Here is a 19,905-nt window from a genome sequence, read left to right on the forward strand (position 1 = left end):
CGGCAGAAAATCAGCAGAGAGCCAGAGGGCGGATGGGTCGGTGGTCTTGGGCTTGGGCTTGGGCTTATGGCAGGAGCAATGCAAATACATCCTACAACGATGAAGGGGTTTTCGTTCTGCTGCTGCTGTTTTTTTTCTCTCTTTCTCTCTCTCTCTCAAGTGCTCAACGGATTGTTGTTCCCCAAGGATGTGGGGGCCAGGATCCAGGAGCCGGAGGCCAGAGGCCTGCTGCCGCTTGAGTTGATGTTTAAATGCTGTATGCAACTGCTGCTGCGGCTGCATGCCCCAGCAGCAGCAAAAATTTAATTAGACAACAAAAATTCTAAACGGGGAAAGGAAAAGTTTCCAATTGTTGGGGTGCCCCCAAGGGAGGGTATATCCTGGAGGGTGCTGCATGTGCAGGCAAGGATATTTGTGGAGTGCTCGAACATGAACCGGTTCAAGGGTAAGCCTAAGACCGAAAGACCACAGAAGCGAAACACGGGGGGACGGCAAATGGGGGGAGTGGAAGTTGGGCCTATACCTAGGGGATTGTCCTGGGCGCAGCAAAAAGTGAATGAAAGAAATGCGATTTCCTAAGAGTTCTCCTCCCTCTTTAGCCTTTCTCCTCCATTGTTGTGTTTGCTCTCTGATGTGTCCCCTGTCGTCTGTCCTCTGTTCCGTCCTGCTTGGGGGCCTCATATTAATTGCATTGCATACTTTCGGGCGTTGGGACAATGCTCCGGCCTGGCCTGGCCTTTTCTCTGCTTTTATGTACATAAATACATATATATATATATGCATATTAATAATGAATTAAACTTGACTTTCGCCTGGCTTGACAGCCCAAAAAGAAGTCAGCCACAACGAAAATTATATGCCCTCCAAAGAGGTGAATAAAATTGAATGTAGATGTGGGTAGTACGAATATGAAACGAATTTCTGTATACAACTTTAGATATAAAGAAACTTCGAAACTTCCAAACAGAGGAGGCTGTAGAAGGTACCGCGAGGGGGGGCTAAAGCCGCGATTTGGAAATATTTTGTAATGAATAAAATTTAATAAAAGACTTATTTTAGTTACGTATAAAACCTACAAGAAAGTTCTGGATGAATAATTTATTTTGTATTGAAATAAAATTTGCTTTTAGTCTTTTGAGTTGAAACTTCCAGGAGATCTCCGACTTTCTTCTTCATTTTTTCATCTAAGAAAGCTCTTCAAAAGGTTTCACCCTTCAAAGGCTTTTGAAGGCAGACTCCTATCAATCGTATCTCAGATCTTACAGCTAACCTTATCACATATCACCCCTCATTTGTGGCATGCACCCTTTCCCCTTGAACCGTAACCCCAACAGCTCTTGTTTGGTGACTGCCACAACATTTTCTTTGTTTTCTTTAATGTTTTTTTTTTTTTTTTTTGGCATTTGCCTTTTGTAGAGGAGATTTCCGTCCCAAATGTTCCCACTCTTTCGACTACTCGACTGCTGTGTGTGTGGCTGCCTTCTGATGGTTGGTTCTGATGATGCCGCTGGAGGGTTTTTGTTCTGTTCTGCGACAAAACTCCACTCGGTTCAATGACATTTCTCACATCTCCGAGGCCATAAAACGAAATTCCAGTTGAAGCTGGCGACAAGCTCAAACAACAAAGAACAGCAAAAAATTACACCCAAAGCCATGCCACGCCCCAAAAACGAAGAGGCAACACAATCTCCCCCAGATTGCCCGCAGCTTTCAACCAAACAGAATTTGTTGAGAGATTGTGGTTCTGCTCCTCCGGCTCCTCCTGCTCCTCCAGCTCCTCCTAATTAAAGCCGCCTTATAAATGGACAGAGGAATCGGAGCCCCGCATGATTTGGCCAGAGAATCGTTCAATTGCTGTCATCATCATCATCCGAGGATCTTAGAGAGGAGAGCCATCATAGCAGTTCTTAGAGCGGAGCGGAGCAGCCGCAGAGATCAGCTGGCGGTCATAAAGTTTTAGTGGCAACTCCTTCTCCATGGATCCATGGGTATCCTCCATGCCATGGGGTTGACCATCTTTGGTCAGATGGAAATGTTGGCAATAAATAAATCGAAGCAAAGCGAAGCGAATCGAATCGAAAAGAAAACAGACATTTTCATAAATCTCTCTCTCCTCTGTTTGGGTATTTTCTTTATGGCATTTTTGTGCAAAGTTTTCCCTCGATTCTAACAGTAAACTTTGTCTGGAGAGACAGGAGGAGAGGTCAAGTGGCAGTCTTTTTTTGGCCAAGAAAACAATGGACCACTAAATGCCACAAAAACACCTTCAAAAATCGCAGAAAATCTTGTTGTTCGGACAGTTTTACAAACATTGCCAGGAGAGAGAGAGAGGTTTGAGAAGCTTCTACCTCTCTATCTCCTTCTACCTCTCTATTGCTATTCCTATTGCTATTTCCCCCTTTCTAACTGTCAGTCAAAGTTGTATTTAGAGTGTCTGTTAAATATTTCAACTGAAGTTTTGACTTTGTCAAAAGTCAAGACAGGATTTAACCTCCTCCTTCTCTCCCTCTCTGTGGATTTTTCTTTGGGTTGGAAAATATGCATATAAGGAAAACCCCGCTGTTCTCTGTTGAAACACCCCCTGATACGTTGACTGACGTTTTGACCTGTCTTATTGGGGGGGGGAGGCGTGGCACAGTATACGCCTTTGAGGGGCAAGAAGCAGGCGAGCGATGAATTCCCCACAAGTTCTGGCTGCTTCTTCTGCAGAAGTTTTTTCTCTAATTTCTTTGGTTAAACTTTTTAATTTAAATGACATGCACCAGAAAAAGACAGAAAGATGGGGGGAGAAGAATGGGTTGGGCGAGTGACACGCCCACGACACAAGCGACATTTGATGGGCATTTGGGGGCGTGGTAGGGACATCATGTTCATGTTGATTTTGGTGCCAGTCCCCCAAAAAGAGAGAGATTTTCATTAGCCCAAGAACAACACATCATTGGGGCAGGTAGAGGAGTTTTTCCAGGGCAGCAGGAGGGGGTGGGTATGGGGGCGGGGATGGTTATGGGTTTACCGTTTTCTCACAGTTTTCTTGCTGCCCAAAAAACAAATCATAAATTTTGTGGGCCAATTATGCAGCAAACAAATGACCCATAATGAAGCAGCTCCATCTGCTGCTGCTGCTGTTGCAGTTGGGGCAACCTGACAAAGTCAACATTTATCTTGCCATATACGAAACGGAGGGAAGTCCAAAATGGCAAGAGATTCGATTGCGGCTAGAGAGCAGTGGAATTTTGGATACTCTTTATGGAAACAAATTTGTAGAAAAATGTAAGACTAAAGCCTCTTAAAATGGTGATATATTCAACTAAAAGAGAATATTGGTATAAAAGCGTTTCACATGAAGATAATCTTAGATAATCTTAACCTTAGGGTGGTAGACTTTGAGAAAGATAGTGGGCTCTAAGTATTCAATGGATTATATGATTAAGTTGGGTATATTTAAGTTCCAAAAGTTTCAATAGGGTTTCGAATATCGAACTCTATCAAATGTTATTCCCCGACAAACCCCATATCCTATGAAGGCAACCCCATCATCATCATCCTGAGTCTACTGCCTCCCTCCTCTGCGGTGGCACAGACAATAAAGCCTTGGCTGGCAAGAAATAAATTTTCAGCCCCAATGATGGCCCCCAAGCAGGCGGTGGCGGCTCCTGCCCAACTGACTTTTCGGACAGAGTCGTCCGTTCCGACCGTGGCAGGCCAGGCCAATGTGGCCAGCCTTAATTGCCATGTTGCGGCAACATGTTGCTGATCAATAAGAGGGGAGAGTCCACTGCTCCAAGTCGGGGGCTGGCCTGGCCTGGTCTGGCCAGGGAGTGGGGCACAGATGATAATGGCAATGTGCAGCATTGAGCAAATTGTCCGTGTCTCAAGAGCAAGACCAAGACCATGGTCAAAGTCAAAGTCAAAGCCAAAAACCCGACTACAAACAGTCCCCATGATTAATGACAATAAATTTGATTCTCTAGAAGAGAAATGGGATGGGGATCTGCGCTAAAAGGGGGGATGAGGGATAGGAATGGCTATGGGGAGCACCACAATGGAGTGCTTGATTAGAGGAGCAGAAGCTTCAAAGCAGAAGCAGAAGCTGGGCCAAAGGCTGTGGCCACACTCGTAAATTTCAAAAATATTGCACGGCAGCTGTCATAAAAATGCAATGCAATGTTGCAATTTGTTGTGCCCCCCATGTACCCCTCTCCGTCTATCTATCTATCTGTCTCTTTCTGCATAACATTAGCATCCATCTGGAGGGGCATACATACGTTCTAGAGGCTGCTGTTGCTGCTGTTGTTGCTGTTGCGCCTGCGCATTGTCTGACTTTGGGCCATCACTCAAAACGTCGCACGCTAATTGGACAGAGAAATTGCAGAGTAGTGCCTGCCCCAGAGCTTGTAGCAAAGAGTCGCTCTCAGCATCGTGCAACGTGCAACACTAATTCCCCTCTTAGAGAAGCGACCCCCAACATGATTTAGTAGACAAGACATTTGGTTTATTATTTATTTTACGCGCAGTTTCAGTTTCATTTAGTTGTTTCGAATCGGAATTCCGTTCCTTTTCCTCATTAATTATGGGAAAAAAAAAGAAATGCAAACGAAAAGCGTTTGAAAATTCACTAGAGCGGGGACTAGCGTTGGAATTTGTTTTCGACTTCATTAAAGTTGATTTAAATATTTTTCTAAATGCATATTTTTTTTCATGCCCACATATTTTTTTTCAATTTATTTTTATATTTATTTTTATTTCTTTTTGCATTTTCTTTCGCGTTTTTTTCTCTCATTTTTACTGTTTTTGAGTTCTGCGCTTCTGCGTTGCGCTCGAAATGCTGATGATGATTACTGGTGTTATGCTCTTTAATTAAATTAGTCATTAGTTTAATGGCTTTACACGGATGTACATAAAGGCACGAAAGAGTCTGCATCTGCAAGCAAAACACTGAAAGGAGGAGAGTGTGTCAAATGCCAAATCAGGTGTATATTTTCAGAGAGCAATGAAAAGCAATATGAATGCGTGAGAAAGACAGAGCGCCAGATGCTGCTGCGTTCTCGAATGTATTTTGTCTCGAGAGCGTTAATGCATACGATGCGATTAAGCGATAGGACATACATATGTATATATTTATTGAGTCGCAATTTATGGTTCTCCCTCTCTGTCTCTCGCGATTGTGTGAGCTTTGCTTCCCTTCAATTACTTCTATCGCTTTCTCGCACTCCCGCTCTCAGACGCGATCCACTCTCTTTGTGTGAGCTTTGCTCTCTAGGAAGCATATGAAATAATTAACGGGACCTCACTTACTTTGCTGCGTAGATTATCTGTTTTTGTTTTCATTTGCCTGTTGCCATACATTTTGAAGCTTGACTCGACAGCTATGAATACCCCTTATCTGATTTCTCCGACAGTTAGCGAATTGGTCTGCCTGTTACTGTTTCTATTTAATCGCCTCCTGTTCCCCGTTTATGCAAATACCTTTACCAAGAGATAAACTTTAAATCAATACGATACCTACCATAAGCACCCTTCAAGTACAAGGTATTACTGCTGTCCAAAAGGTTTAGAGAACCAACTCGAAATGCGCTTTAATTCAAGGAAAAACAAAAAACAAGATCAAAACAACAAAAAGTTGAGCAACTCTTTCAAATAATCCGCCGTCTCCGACTGTCTTTCCGACTGTCTGACTGCATTGCTGCCAAAGTGCTGGGAGCTGCAGCAGTACTGCTGTAGGAGCAGCGGAGTGCCGCGTCCCGGCCAAGAGACTTGGCCAAGAGATGCCTGGGTATGTCATGGTCATGCTTCGAGGCTCTTGACAATAGTTGGCTCTGTTTTTTTCCCGAGACTTGGTTGGGTCTTATTTTGTTGCTGTTTTTGGCGCTGTCTTTGCCGCTCCTCTCTCTCTCTTGCGCAGACAACAACACGAATTGAAAATTGTAAAATGTCGCCGACTTGCGGGTGACTGAAGGGGGCTCTGGAGGGGGCAACGGGAGTGCAATGTCGATACGGATTCGGTGGGGCAAACAAGTTTACGGCCCGCGCCAGACACAGACAACGGCAACAACTAAAAGTACAACAAAAAATACTGAAGGCTCGCTGGAAGGATACCCTTTAAGATGCAATGGATAATAATATTTCTGGTGCAACTCTTGAAAATTTAGCAAATACTTTCTTAAACATGGCTTTATAGCCACATCTATTGATTCTAATCAAGACAAAATATATGCCTTATTGCTTCAGAGATGCTATTTGCCAAACACCAGCTGAAATTAAACATACCCTCTTTTGAAGGGTACAACAAGATGACGCCAAGAAATGCAGATGAAGCTGACAGCATCGTCGACGACGACGACGACGATGTCGGTGTTCATTCGCCGTAAGTTGCATATGGGTCGCTGCTCTATTTCCACATGGACGCCAGTGCCAGTGCCACTGCCGCAGCCACATCCTCATCAATTGCCGAACATGCAGCAGCAGCAGTGGCAGTGGCAGCAGCGGCAGCAGCAGCAGGACGACTCCGACGATCTTTGGCTGCATAATTGCCAGTCTAAATCAATGGGGCGCAAGAAGTTGCCGCTGTGTTGCATGTTGTTTGTGTTGTTGCTGATGCAGTTGCTGTTGCAGCCATACATGACTCTGTCGGACTTCATTGTCAACGCCGTTGCCGTCTCCATCGTCATCGGCCATCGGCATCGCCATCTCCATGTCCATGTCCGTCTCGGTCGTCGTCAATATTTGCCATGATCTTATCGTCCAGCAGAGTCATGTCGCTGCCATGGCTGTGGCTGTGGCTTCTCCCCTCTTTTGCAGCAGCAGCAGCAGCAAACAGACGATGCAACAGCAGCAGCAACCGTCACTTGGGTGCAATTATTTTTGAGAGATACCCTAACATCTAAAGGGTATTGCACTGTGAATCATTATCAAGGATTAGGAATTTCTCCAGAACTTTAATTCTTTATTGATGAATTAATGATAGTCGGTTTTTCGAACTTTTGTATGATTTCTTCATGGGGAAAGGGTATTCACTTTTCGCTTTTGATCTGGCATTGATCTCTCATTTTTCTTTCAATCTGCCACCGACGCTGCACCGCCCCTCCCCTTGGAGACTGCGCACATCATCTTTGCCGCTGAATTATGGCAAAAGACCTTGGACTTAAGCACTAGCCTCGTCGATATGTAGCCCCCACAGCCGAGCCAGCTGTACCGAGCGTCTTGCACCCGCACTTGTGTGATCCCAGAGGCAGGCCCCGCCACTACTCTAGATCCTCCACTCGAGCCCCCGATTCCTCCTCGTGCTCTTCTGTTGCAGCCTCCTCCTCCGCCGCGTCCAATAGTGCAATTTGTCACTGCACCGTCAGCGACGACGCGTGCGCCAGCATGGAGAGACTCGAGACTCGCGAAGCTGGAGGCAGCTCCTCCTCCTGTTCCTCTGGTGCACTGCTGCACTGGCTCGTCATCTATCGCTGGCTGCCATCTGCTTACAGTTAAAGCGACTCTTGGAAGCGGACTCTCATAGTTGCAGCAGGCAGCAGGCAGCAGCATGCAGCTAACTGGCAACTGGCAACTGGCGACGACTCGGGGCCATCTCCTGCTGCGTTTTGTGGCGGACTCCGAGTCGCGAGGCTGGCGCTCCTTCGACGACTTCTTTATGGCTCTTGATTTTTATGATTTTGCTGTTTAATGGTTCATTTGTGTGCCTCGGCCATGTAGAGGAATACGAGGCACCACTCCGCTCCGCTCCACTCCAATCCACTCCACCAAGCGGTGGTGCATGTGTCTGGCTTCCAGTTTTCTTATCGCAGCGTCTATATCTACTTGGTTTTTGTTTTGTTTTTTTTTTGTTTTATTTTGTTTGCTAGTTTAAGTTTTAGTAGTAGTATTTTTTTATATGTATATTTTGCTTGTTTTTGCTATTGTCGCGTCGCGTCGCCAGTTGGCTTGCGGCTTGTCTGCGCTGCTTAATCTCTCTCTCTCCTCGGAGCACTACTCTTTTTTCTCTCTCGACCGTTTTTTTGTGGGTCTTTTCCTGCTGTTGGCCAGCAGCGTTTTGGGGCCAACTTGTTTACCCAATGCGCGCGCTGACCAAGTCCGGTGTTATGGCCCGAAGGAATTTCTGCCGTTTTAGAGAAGCATTAAACCAAAAAAAAAACAACAACAAAAGAAAGAGTGCTTCGTGTGTTTTGTATGTTTTGTGGTTCTTGTCGATGGTTAAATTTATGTTGCATACTTTGTGGCGAACAAGCGGAAACGAGCCAACAAAAATCTTCACTTCCCGCTCTCTGTGGGGCTCCCTCGGTGGCACCTCCCAGAGCGTTTATACCATTAAATGATTACCACAGACAAGAAGTTGCTTATGGAATGCAACAATATTATAGATTAGATCACACTCGCGTTACACGCGACATACGGCAGTGCCCCTCAGTCCATACTGCTTCAACTTTGCGTCGCTTGTCCAAGAAAATCGATTCACTATTACTTATGTAGATTTTCCCAAAGAGGAACTATGTATTACTAGAGAGAGAAACATCCATAGTTTTCGTGTATTCTTCATATATTTTCACTCAAAAAAAAGGTGACTTGGGTCAAATCTTTGCCAAAGGAAGGTTTTTTTTTAGATCTTGAGATTGTCTAAGAATGGAAGTTGGCAAAGCATCATCCATGTAAACATGTGACTACATTGAATCTATCACTTCTATAAGAGCCATCTGGCAACTACATAATACTATCCATCTCCGCCGCCAAAAGACCGACCGACCGTTCACTGTAAAATTCCACTGTGGCATTGCTGAAGAACCCATGATTATTGTAATGAGAGGCAACTTTGAGCTGCTGTTGACACGATTTGGGGCTAAGCCCGGCTCCCCATCATCATCATTCAGCACTGTCCCTCCTTCTGGTCGGAGACGAGGAGTGGGGAGTCGACGCATTCCTCCGACTGCTGTCGGGTGCAAATCCCGCAGACATGTTTGCGATCATCGCCCGTCGTTTGCTTTGGCCATTTGCTTAACTGCCGCAGTGACACCTTCTGGTAGCCACAAGTCCATGGCCATGTCCATGTCCATGGTCAAAAAGAGGATGGTGGAGAGGGTATCGGGGGTAAGGCGATGACGCGGGCAATGGGGTAATGGATAATGGCGCCGCCTCCATTCAAAAATCACTTTATGGCTGCGCGTCTGAGGTTCGTTCGGGTTTCCTTGTCCATAATTGGACGCGGTGCCAATCATTTTAACAGCTACACAAACACGCAAGGAATAACCGGCTTTCCCTCCTCCATGGAACTTCATGGAACTCCATGATGATAATGCAAAATGAGCAGAGGCACAAGGAGACGTACCGCCAGCCAGTCGAAGTCCACGTCCAAGTTCCAGTCTCAATGACAATTGGCGCCATAGCCCCGGGGTGCGTCGTCGTCGTCGTCGTTCCTCTCTTCCCTGTTGTTGGAGGAGGGGGGCAAAGTCTGGCGAGGATCGGTGCGGTTCGTTTGCTTATAATTAGCCATCGCGGACGGTCTGGAGGTCTGGGGTTTGGGGTTTGGGGTCTGGGGCCCGCAATTCAAATTAATGATGGCTACTGGTTTTCAGAGCCAGCTTCTTTCTATTTTTATGGCCGATCAATTTTGTAACATCACTAACGCCTCCCCCTTCTCCTTCTCCTTCTCCGTTTCTTTGCAGGCGGAAATGCTCATGGATGATGCGTCGCTGTTGGGGCCTCTTGGCTTGGGGGCGCCACATGGCTTGGTGGGTGCACCGGTGGTTGTGCCTCTAGTGGCCGCCCATCATCAGGTGTCCCTCAAGGGGCATCCACAGTTGGACATTCCAGGAAAGAAGCTACTGAAGGTTGCTGGAGCGCCCGCCTTGGATGCGTACCATTACCAGATCATGTACGCCCACTGCGTGCAACAGCAGCAGCAGCGGGAGCGAGAGCAACAGCACCACCAGCAACAGCAGCAGCAGCAGCAGCATCCACACCAGAGGGGAGTATTGGTGGGGCAGCCGCAGCCACCGCCACCGCACCCACATCCGCATCAGCCGCCACATCCCCACCAGCCGATGAACTCGACGTCGGCATTTCGGCCATGGGGACCCACCACCCAGAAGGCCTTCCTGCACGCCTACAATGCGACCCTCTCCTCCCTGCCGTACACCTGCCAGGAGCCGCCGGAGCTGCAGAATCCCGAGCGCGTTGTCCGGAGCACGGACAAACGGTACGCGGAGCGAACATACCAGCCGAATGTGGCGCTGGCGCCGCGCAAGACCATACTCTCCAAGGAGCGGGACAAGGACAGAGACAGGGAGAGGGAGAGGGAGCGCGAGAGATTGGATCGTGAAATGGAGCGCCAGAGGGTGCGGGAGAAGGAGCTGCATCTGCACATCAAGCAGGAGAGAGACGACAACACACCCACGCCCACGCCCACGACACCGCCAGCAGGAGAAACTGTGGATGTGGTGGAGCCACCACTTGCCTCCTCCAGTGGCAGCAACTCCCCCAAGCCCCCGCCAGCACTAGCAGCAGCACCCGCACCACATCCAACCCCAGCCACCAGACATGTGCCCTTGCCACGCAGTCCGGAGGAGTTTTCCGCCGGCAGCAATGAGATTACCTCCTCCACATCGCCCGTGCCACTGAAGCAGCCACAGCAGCAGCAGCAGCATCCACACCCACATCCCCAGCAGCAACAGAATCCGCACCAACAGCAGCAGCAGCATCTGCAGCAGCAGCACATCATTGCCACCGTCAATCAGCATGCGAAACTGTTGCCCAGCTCTAGTTCCATTTCCATATTGAATGGAACCTCATCCACCAACGGAAGTAACGGAAGCCACAACGAACCAAGTCGAATCAGGATCAACAAGAACCTGATGAGCCAGCCAGCGGACCCGCCACCACCTCTACCACATCACAATCTCCATCACAGCCACCACTATCCTGCCCTGGGACCACACCACATGGCTGGGGCGCAGTCCTACTACAAGGCTGGCGCTGTAATCGGTATGACTATTTATTACTTATTTCGATTCCTACTACACTAGAATTGAGTTATTGAGTTATTCAGACAGGCTCCGGCTTTCACTTTCGCCAAATCTTTTCGATTTACTTTTCGTGCAAGCAGCCTATACTTCGGATGTTAAACTTTACAGAGGCTCATCACTAAATTGTGCGCTTAACAGCACTAAATTCTGCGTTTAACAGCACTTGAGAAAATGAAACATATCAATGACGAACATTTTCGAAAGCTGGAACACCTAAAAACGAAAACGGAAGGTTTTGTCTGAAAACGCAAAAGGAAGGGAAAACCGGAGCCTGCCTGATTGAGTTTTTAGGCAAAACCCAGAAGCATAGGGGTCTAGTGGTAGCAAAAAGAAGTGCTATGGTGCCGAATCCTGTTCGGCCTAGTAACAACAAAAACTAGCAGATCTCAGATAAAATGTTTGAGCGTAAAAGTTAGCTTTTTGCTGGAAACAGCTTCTAAGCTCATTAATTCAATAATAGCTCGATAGGTAACTCATGTCAGGGCAAATAGCATATTACTCTGAAGATTACTAATCTGCTCCTTTGTTTCCAACGACTAAATATCAAATATATCCAATATTACTATAGGCGGCTCCTCCCCCACACAGTCTTCCAGTGCGGGCCTGAACCTGAGTACCCACTCTTCGAATGTGGTGAGCTCTCCGCACCAGCAGGCCACCAAGCAGCAGCAACAGCAGCAGGCGTTGCACCATTCGATGCAGCAGCAGCAACAGGCAGGAGGAGTCCATCTGCAGAATGGGAAGCCCCATTTGGGCAGCGAATTCGAGCTGTCGACGGACACGGACGATGACAGTCTCAATGGTGAGCCTGATAGCAGTGCCATGCTGCCGCCCTGGGAGCAGGCCGTCGAGTACCTGCGAGAGACACGTCCCAGGGATCGGGAGAGGGTGCTGCAGTTGCTCCAGAAGCTTCTGCACGAAAACCAACAGCTCCGCTACAATAATATGCAGCTGAGCGATCTGTTGCACAAGCAGGATGCCCACATAGCCGATCTGACGGAGCAGTTGCAGCGGCATCGCAGTCAGCTCGAGGATATGGACTGCAAGGTGGAGCTGAGGCGAGTGGTGCCATTCAAGCAGCAGACCCAGCTGCTGGACGAGCAGGTGGACGAAGGCAGAGGCGATGGCCATGGCGATGGCGAAGGCGAAGGCGAGGACGACGAGGATCTTGAGGAGGATCGGGCCAACAACAATAACCAACAAGAACAGCAGCAGCAGCTGATGAAACCGCAAGCCAATGGCCTCCGGAGGAGTCCCACGCCCCTGAATTGCTGCGGAGCAGAGCCCGAAGAGGAGGCGGAGGCCGATTCGGAGGAACCTGCCACCAAAAGAGCAAAAATGCAACCAGAAGAAGTGCCAGCCCAGTTGAATGGAGAGACCAACAAGATGAATGGCAGTGCCAAGAGTCCTGCTCCCAGTCAATCCGCTTCCAGCGATGACGAGGATATGGAGGACGAGGATGACGATGAAGATCCCGAGGAGGATATGCAGGCGCCTCATAGCAGTGGCACGCCGCCCACAGCCGCCACCACGCCACAAACGCAGGAGAGGCATATAAACTGCGGCATAGAGTCTCCGCGCACCACAGAATGCTTAGGTGAGCTCTAGATTATGACGTTTGCTTTCAGATAGGTCCAATCTGGGATCGCAGATTTTAGCTTATATCTCCACACACCCTCCATCCTTTAATCCAGGGTTTCGGCAACATCTAATCTTCTGCTTTTTTTTCCACAGCCACCACGCCCATTAGCCCTGATTCAGCGGCAACTGCGGGACAGTTGTTCGATAGCAGCAACAGCAGCGACGAGTCCTCGATGAAGAAGGCCCAAATGTCGGCCTGCCATGCCTTGGCCAAGATGAATAACAACCACAAGGATGAGACCGTAGAGGATCGGCCACAGGATGATGAGGACTCCTCAGACGATGAAATGCCATTGCAACAGCGCCAGCAGCAGCAACAAAGACAACGCAAGCGATGCTTCAGCAAAGGAACGGGATCTGGATCGACCTCTGCCTCAGAGGAAGATGAGTCAGCGCCTCAAACCACCACCATCCTCCTCCCAGCGACAGCACCTGCCTCAGCACCTGCCCCAGTTCATCCACATCCACCGCCGATGGCCACCAAGGCGAGCAAGAAGCAGACGCCTCCATCCCTGGGAGCACTACCCATCATCACAGCTCTGGTTGGAAGCACCGCCGCCACCACAAAGAACTGCGAGATACAAATCAAAAAGGAAATAGCCTAGGGAACCCCATCCTTCCATCCTCAGAGCCCCTCCACTCCATCAAAGGATATAGCGCATAGCTTCCTCTCAAAGGATCACACACACACAGTAAAATCTATCTTTAAGATTCCCCGCCCTTTTTTTGAGGCATAAGTTCTGCTATGGGAAAAACGAGTCCACAACCAAATTCAAGCTCAAAGCCAAGACGCACATTGCCACCCCACTTGGTGGCATCTACAGATGACATTTTGGAAAGCAGGGAAAACATTTTGGAAACTCCAACTCACTTTTCATTTGTTTCCTTTAAGTTTTGTTTAGACTATAGAGTTTTTAGCGTACGATCTTTGGATCTGTGTGGAGTGGACTCTATAGTATAAAGAGGACCTTAAGCTGCTGTTGAACGATACGCTTTTTTGAAAAATATCTGGATAGAAATACGCTGATTCGCTGTACAAATGTTCCATAAATTCACACAAACGAAGGACATTCGCCACCCCCTCCAAGTGAATTATAGAATAGAGATGACAAATATGAAGTATTATGATAGGGAAGTATCAATCAGTCACTATAAGAATTGGTAAGAATATTGTATTGCTTTGACATATGCATGACACAATGTAACCACAGGAAATTGCTTCAGTAGGAAGCGTATCGTCTAACAGCAGTTCCAACAACCAAAATACTTTTTCGATTCTAAATGTTCAATAATTTTGTACGCTTTTACATAGCTTGATTTGATCTCAAAAAAAAAAAAACAAAAAAAATTCATTAGGCTTCCCTCTAAAGGTATTTCGGTATTCTCTTGACTTTGCTTGCAGAAATTATGATTGAAACCAAAGCTTTAAAAACAAAAATAATTTTGTGTATATTGTTCAACAAAACGTAAAAAAAAAAGTGGAGAAAAAACAAAAACCAACAAGAAATTGAGACCAATTTATGCGTGTGTTTTTTACCATATATACTTTTACTTTTTAAACTTAATTTAGGTTTTAATTTGTATAATTTCTTAAGCTCTGCAAGACATTTAAAACGAGAAAAAGAACACAAAAAGATATGATATTCAAAGCGAGGCTTCGAAGACAAAATTTAGGAAAAACAAAAACTTATCAGACAACAAAACAAACAAAAAACAGACAGACAGAAGGCAGCTGGTTCTTATAAGTGGAATGATATACCATACTCTGGACACCATTTTTAATTAAATTTAGTTTAATCCTAACTTTAAGTTTAACAGACAGCGACAAAGAGATAGAGAGATATGGAGAGAAGAATTACACAAAAAATGAACCCACCACAAAAGAAAAAAAAGTAAAAGAAATGCTAAATAATTCTTATATAATTCTTAACAAAACAAATACAAAAAAAAATCATATTTTATAAATACGAAACTATGAAGTTATGCCGCGTTAAACTTTATACCATACAAAATATGAATAATTATCTACTTATGATATCTGATAATGATAGATCGGATCAGATGAGAGACGAGAAGTGCAGGATTATTCGATTCAATGGAATATACAAAACCACATACGCATACACATAAAGATTAATATTTATTGTAGCTTCTAGTTATAAATCGAAAAGTACGAGTACGAGTAGATCTTTAAACTACATATATAGTCTCTTGTTCTGTTCATCTCCGATTGTAAGCTGTAGCTTTGCTCTGTAGGCATTTAGTTTCCTAGATCGTAATACCATTTGCTAACTAGATTTTAAGGTCCTTTCTCCACTTCTATTTCTATTCGACTCTTTTTTTTTGTATATATGATTTTCTTTCGATGAATGGATGATATGATGATGGATTTTAGTTGCCAACACAAACACTTTGTGAGAAACACATACTATAGATATGATGTACTATAGAGATACTCTTCTGGATGATGATAACCAACTGGAAAACAAACGAAACAAAACCCCAAAACCCGAACCCAAGCCAAGAGCCAAGCAAAAAAAGCGCAGAGATTTCAAAAATCTATAAACTTTTGTTATAAAAAACTAAAAAAAAAACATATTTCATAAATTATTTATGCCTGTGTGTGTTTGAACTTTCTAAAAGAAAACATTTCGTTCTATTTCTAAATTTAAAAAACATAAAACATTACAAAGAAAACAACAACAAATATTTAACAAAACAAATGCAAACCAAAATTTGTATAGAATTTAAGCTAAAAAATTGTGTAAAATTGTATAAATTTAAACAAGAACAAAAAACGAAACATTTAACGCATAAAACTTACATTTATAAATAACGATTTAAATTGTGAGGAATTAAGCAACAAAAACGAAAAACAAAAACTGTTATGCATACTTAAAAAATAAAGAAAAAAGTTATATAAATTATATGCTACAAAACAAAAACAAAAAAAAACATCAAATTACAATTGCTATGCAAAAAATAAAATTAAAATAAAAATCGACAAAAAAATATATACAAATTATTGTAAATTATTTCTTTTCCAATTTTGTGTTTCATTTTTGCCCCAAGTAAAAAAACATTACAGAACCAGAACCAGAAACGATAATAAACAGAAACAAATTTCATAAGTTATAGAGCAGAATAGAATGGAATGGAGGATAAAATGGTTAATCAAAAGCGTCAAAACGGTTTTCAGCAAATTTCGTATTTATGGCCAAATTTTTACAAAACGATGAAAATAGTTGAGAACAAAACAAAAGAAAAACAAAAGATGAAATGAAATGAAGCGATGAGCAAAACCCAACAAACAGGATTTTTTGTATCATTTTTGCTAACAACCCAAAGACAAAACAAAACAAAACAAACAATCATTTTTATAATTAAATTAAATGAGTAAAATATATTGACAAATTTTACATAACCCGAGTGTTTATATACGACGACACATTATACATATATGTATTTAAAACAAAAAAACATAAAAGATAGCGCGATGCCCAACAAAAATAAAATCTTTGCCCTGCTTTAAGATGAAATGACTTGATATTGTTAAAACAAAAAAGATAAAACACAAAATAATGGCATAAGTTTATATTAAAAAAATGCAGCAGCAACAAATCCGCGTCTTGTCAAACACACAACATATAGTGGATATACAATGATTATTATATGTATGTCCCAAAGACGAAGATTCTGAAGAATGCAGAAATGAAGAAATAAAATGTACAAATTGTGGAGCAAATAAACGATAGAAAATGTAGTGAGAATTTTGGAGGGAAGGAAGAACAGAAGCCGCAACACGAAACAAAAAATTGCACACCACAAAAAGGCAAAATCAAGTTTAATCAAATTAAACAGTTTAAAAATAACGAAACAACATTTGACTTCAACGTTTCATATTAAGTAGTGCAGAAACAAATAAACAAAAACACACACACACATGAACACTTTAACACACAGAAAACAAACAGATTATTACATATGTAAAGAAAACAAAAGAACATCAAATAAAAAAAGATAAATTATGCAAAATATTACTTTTCCTTTGCGAATTTTATTTTCTGGCAGATGGGCAGTGCAGAAAACAATCATGGAATCCTACAAATGGTTGAAAGTCGTAGATTAGTATCGACATAGAAGAAGACTATCGAAGAGTACAGTATAGTATATAGCAATGCCACTTTATGCACAGAACATGTCGAAAACGAACTATTTGGATTAGATATATGTATCTCGGCATCACGGTTTCCGATCGGGCCGTGGCATGTCATTTCGTGACCGGGAGGGTCCTGCCAACCGATTGGCACTAGAAAAAAGGACATCCAAGCCATCACGATTTTCGCCAAAAATCATGACCATCATTAAATTTGCCAAAAATCGGCCTAATTTTCGTAGTCGAGATTTTGATGCTGTTCGACAGGCTGGATCCCCACGATCCTGGGAGAGTTGGTCCTTCGCCGATCTGGCCCTTTTTAGCTGAGATATAGCCTTGCGAATATTTGGATTTTCACACCAGTCAAATACTGGTTTTTTTCTTTAAGCTATATCTCGGCTTCACGGCGGCCGATCGAGGCGTGGCATGTCATTTCGTGACCGGGAGGGTCCTGCCAACCGATTGGCACCAGCAAAAAGGACATCCAAGCCATCACGATTTTCGCCAAAAATCATGACCATCATTAAATTTGCCAAAAATCGGCCTCATTTTCGTAGTCGAGATTTTGATGCCGTTCGACAGGTTGGATTCCCACGATCCTGGGAGAGTTGGTCCTGCGCCGATCTGGCCTTATTTAGCCTTGCGAATATTTGGATTTTCACACCAGTCAAATACTGGTTTTTTTCTTTAAGCTATATCTCGGCTTCATGGCGGCCGATCGTGGCGTGGCATGTCATTTCGTGACCGGGAGAGTCCTGCCAACCGATTGGTACTAGAAAAAAGGACATCCAAGCCATCACGATTTTCGCCAAAAATCAGCCTAATTTTCGTAGTCGAGATTTTGATGCCGTTCGACAGGCTGGATCCCCACGATCCTGGGAGAGTTGGTCCTTCGCCGATCTGGCTCTTATTAGCTGAGATATAGCCTTACGAATATTTGGATTTTCACACCAGTCAAATACTGGTTTTTTTCTTTAAGCTATATCTCGGCTTCACGGCGGCCGATCGAGGCGTGGCATGTCATTTCGTGACCGGGAGAGTCCTGCCAACCGATTGGTACTAGAAAAAAGGACATCCAAGCCATCACGATTTTCGCCAAAAATCATGATGGTTACATCATTAAATTTGCCAAAAATCGGCCTCATTTTCGTAGTCGAGATTTTGATGCCGTTCGACAGGTTGGATTCCTGCGCCGATCTGGCCCTATTTAGCTGAGATATAGCCTTGCGAATATTTGGATTTTCACACCAGTCAAATACTGGTTTTTTTCTTTAAGCTATATCTCGGCCTCATGGCGGCCGATCGTGGCGTGGCATGTCATTTCGTGCCCGGGAGAGTCCTGCCAACCGATTGGTACTAGAAAAAAGGACATCCAAGCCATCACGATTTTCGCCAAAAATCATGATGGTTACATCATTAAATTTGCCAAAAATCGGCCTCATTTTCGTAGTCGAGATTTTGATGCCGTTCGACAGGCTGGATTCCCACGATCCTGGGAGAGTTGGTCCTTCGCCGACCTGGCTCTATTTAGCTGAGATATAGCCTTACGAATATTTGGATTTTCACATCAGTCAAATACTGGTTTTTTTCTGAGCGCTATATCTCGGCTTCATGGCGGCCGATCGAGGCATGGCATATCATTTCGTGACCGGGAGAGTCCTGCCAACCGATTGGCACCAGAAAATAGGACATCCAAGCCATCACGTTTTTCGCCAAAAATCATGACCATCATTAAATTTGCCAAAAATCGGCCTAATTTTCGTAGTCGAGATTTTGATGCTGTTCGACAGGCTGGATCCCCACGATCCTGGGAGAGTTGGTCCTTCGCCGATCTGGCCCTTTTTAGCTGAGATATAGCCTTGCGAATATTTGGATTTTCACACCAGTCAAATACTGGTTTTTTTCTTTAAGCTATATCTCGGCTTCACGGCGGCCGATCGAGGCGTGGCATGTCATTTCGTGACCGGGAGGGTCCTGCCAACCGATTGGCACCAGCAAAAAGGACATCCAAGCCATCACGATTTTCGCCAAAAATCATGATGTAACCATCATTAAATTTGCCAAAAATCGGCCTCATTTTCGTAGTCGAGATTTTGATGCCGTTCGACAGGCTGGATCCCCACGATCCTGGGAGAGTTGGTCCTTCGCCGATCTGGCCCAATTTAGCTGAGATATAGCCTTACGAATATTTAGATTTTCACATCATTAGAAAACTGGTTCTTTCTGCACGCTATATCTCGGTTCCTGTAGTTGGAAAAATATCCTTAATCCTTTGGTAAGGACTTAAAAAACCCCAGTCATTCATATTTCCCCGATTCTTTATAAGACTGATTTTGAAATAGGTTTATTCATCAAAACTTAACTTAGTATAAATAAATTAACAATTGGAAAACATGTGTATCCACTATCTTAATGAATGTACGCATATATCCTTAAACCTAACAACAGTGAGATTTATATAGAATCTAGTAGCCCGCGTTGATCCTTCCTTGGTTACCATAGTCAAAGTCCTTGTTGTCGATGGCCAATTCGAAGGATGACAATGGCTTGTTAGGTTCGCATACGTTTCTGTCTGGCTTGGATAGGACTATGTCTGGCGGGGGGGACCGATAAGACTCGGTTTGTGGCAAAGAGTACGGTACATCCTCTGTGAAGGAAGATATATTTTAAAATATATCCACAATTATATACTGATTCACTTACGTGTCTCAAAGCTGAAGCCCAGCTTTTGATTCGGCGGGGTATGAATGGTGGGTGGCTGACATTATTTCCCGTGGACGTGAACCAACAGCTCCGCCGTTGATCACTGGTCCCTACTGCAGCGGACGGAGCCCCACATTGTCGATTCAGCGACACAGCTGAGGCATCAGTGGCTGCCACAGTCTATCCAGAGTTATTCCTGTCCACCGCATGGGGCGACCTGCTAAAATGAAAGAAAGAGTTAAGTAAAGTAAAGGAATAATAGACGGCCGTCGTAAAAAGTGGTAAATAGTTCATGTACAGCTACATCTGGCGCGATGCACCCGATCGTGGATGCGGTATTGATCCGGCAACACAACACTTAGAGTTGGAAAATCACCAGAGCAGCGC

At 44.6% G+C, this 19,905-nt stretch overlaps 1 protein-coding gene and 1 long non-coding RNA gene across 4 annotated transcripts in view; one reads left to right on the forward strand and one right to left on the reverse strand.

The window, feature by feature from the left end:
• Snoo (Sno oncogene) overlaps positions 1-14,545 on the forward strand; it is a 114,227-nt gene extending 99,682 nt beyond the window's left edge. For both annotated transcript variants that reach the window (XM_033379436.1, XM_001356676.4), the window contains 3 exons: positions 9,660-10,977; positions 11,587-12,615; positions 12,753-14,545. In XM_033379436.1, coding sequence (XP_033235327.1) covers positions 9,660-10,977; positions 11,587-12,615; positions 12,753-13,264 — 2,859 coding nt within the window. In that variant the 3' untranslated portion in view covers positions 13,265-14,545. The remainder of the gene's footprint in view (positions 1-9,659; positions 10,978-11,586; positions 12,616-12,752) is intronic.
• Positions 14,546-19,143: 4,598 nt separating this feature from the next.
• Positions 19,144-19,905, reverse strand: part of LOC26532569 (uncharacterized) — a 55,535-nt gene continuing 54,773 nt past the window's right edge. Inside the window, exons 3-4 of one of the 2 annotated variants that reach the window (XR_001451179.2) lie at positions 19,519-19,738; positions 19,144-19,462 (exon numbers count right to left, since the gene is read on the reverse strand). This is a non-coding gene — a long non-coding RNA (uncharacterized lncRNA). The remainder of the gene's footprint in view (positions 19,463-19,518; positions 19,739-19,905) is intronic. The other variant, XR_004469044.1, reaches the window with a different exon arrangement.

The sequence above is a fragment of the Drosophila pseudoobscura genome, chromosome 4 (genome assembly GCF_009870125.1).
Source record: "Drosophila pseudoobscura strain MV-25-SWS-2005 chromosome 4, UCI_Dpse_MV25, whole genome shotgun sequence".
Lineage (NCBI taxonomy): Eukaryota > Metazoa > Arthropoda > Insecta > Diptera > Drosophilidae > Drosophila > Drosophila pseudoobscura.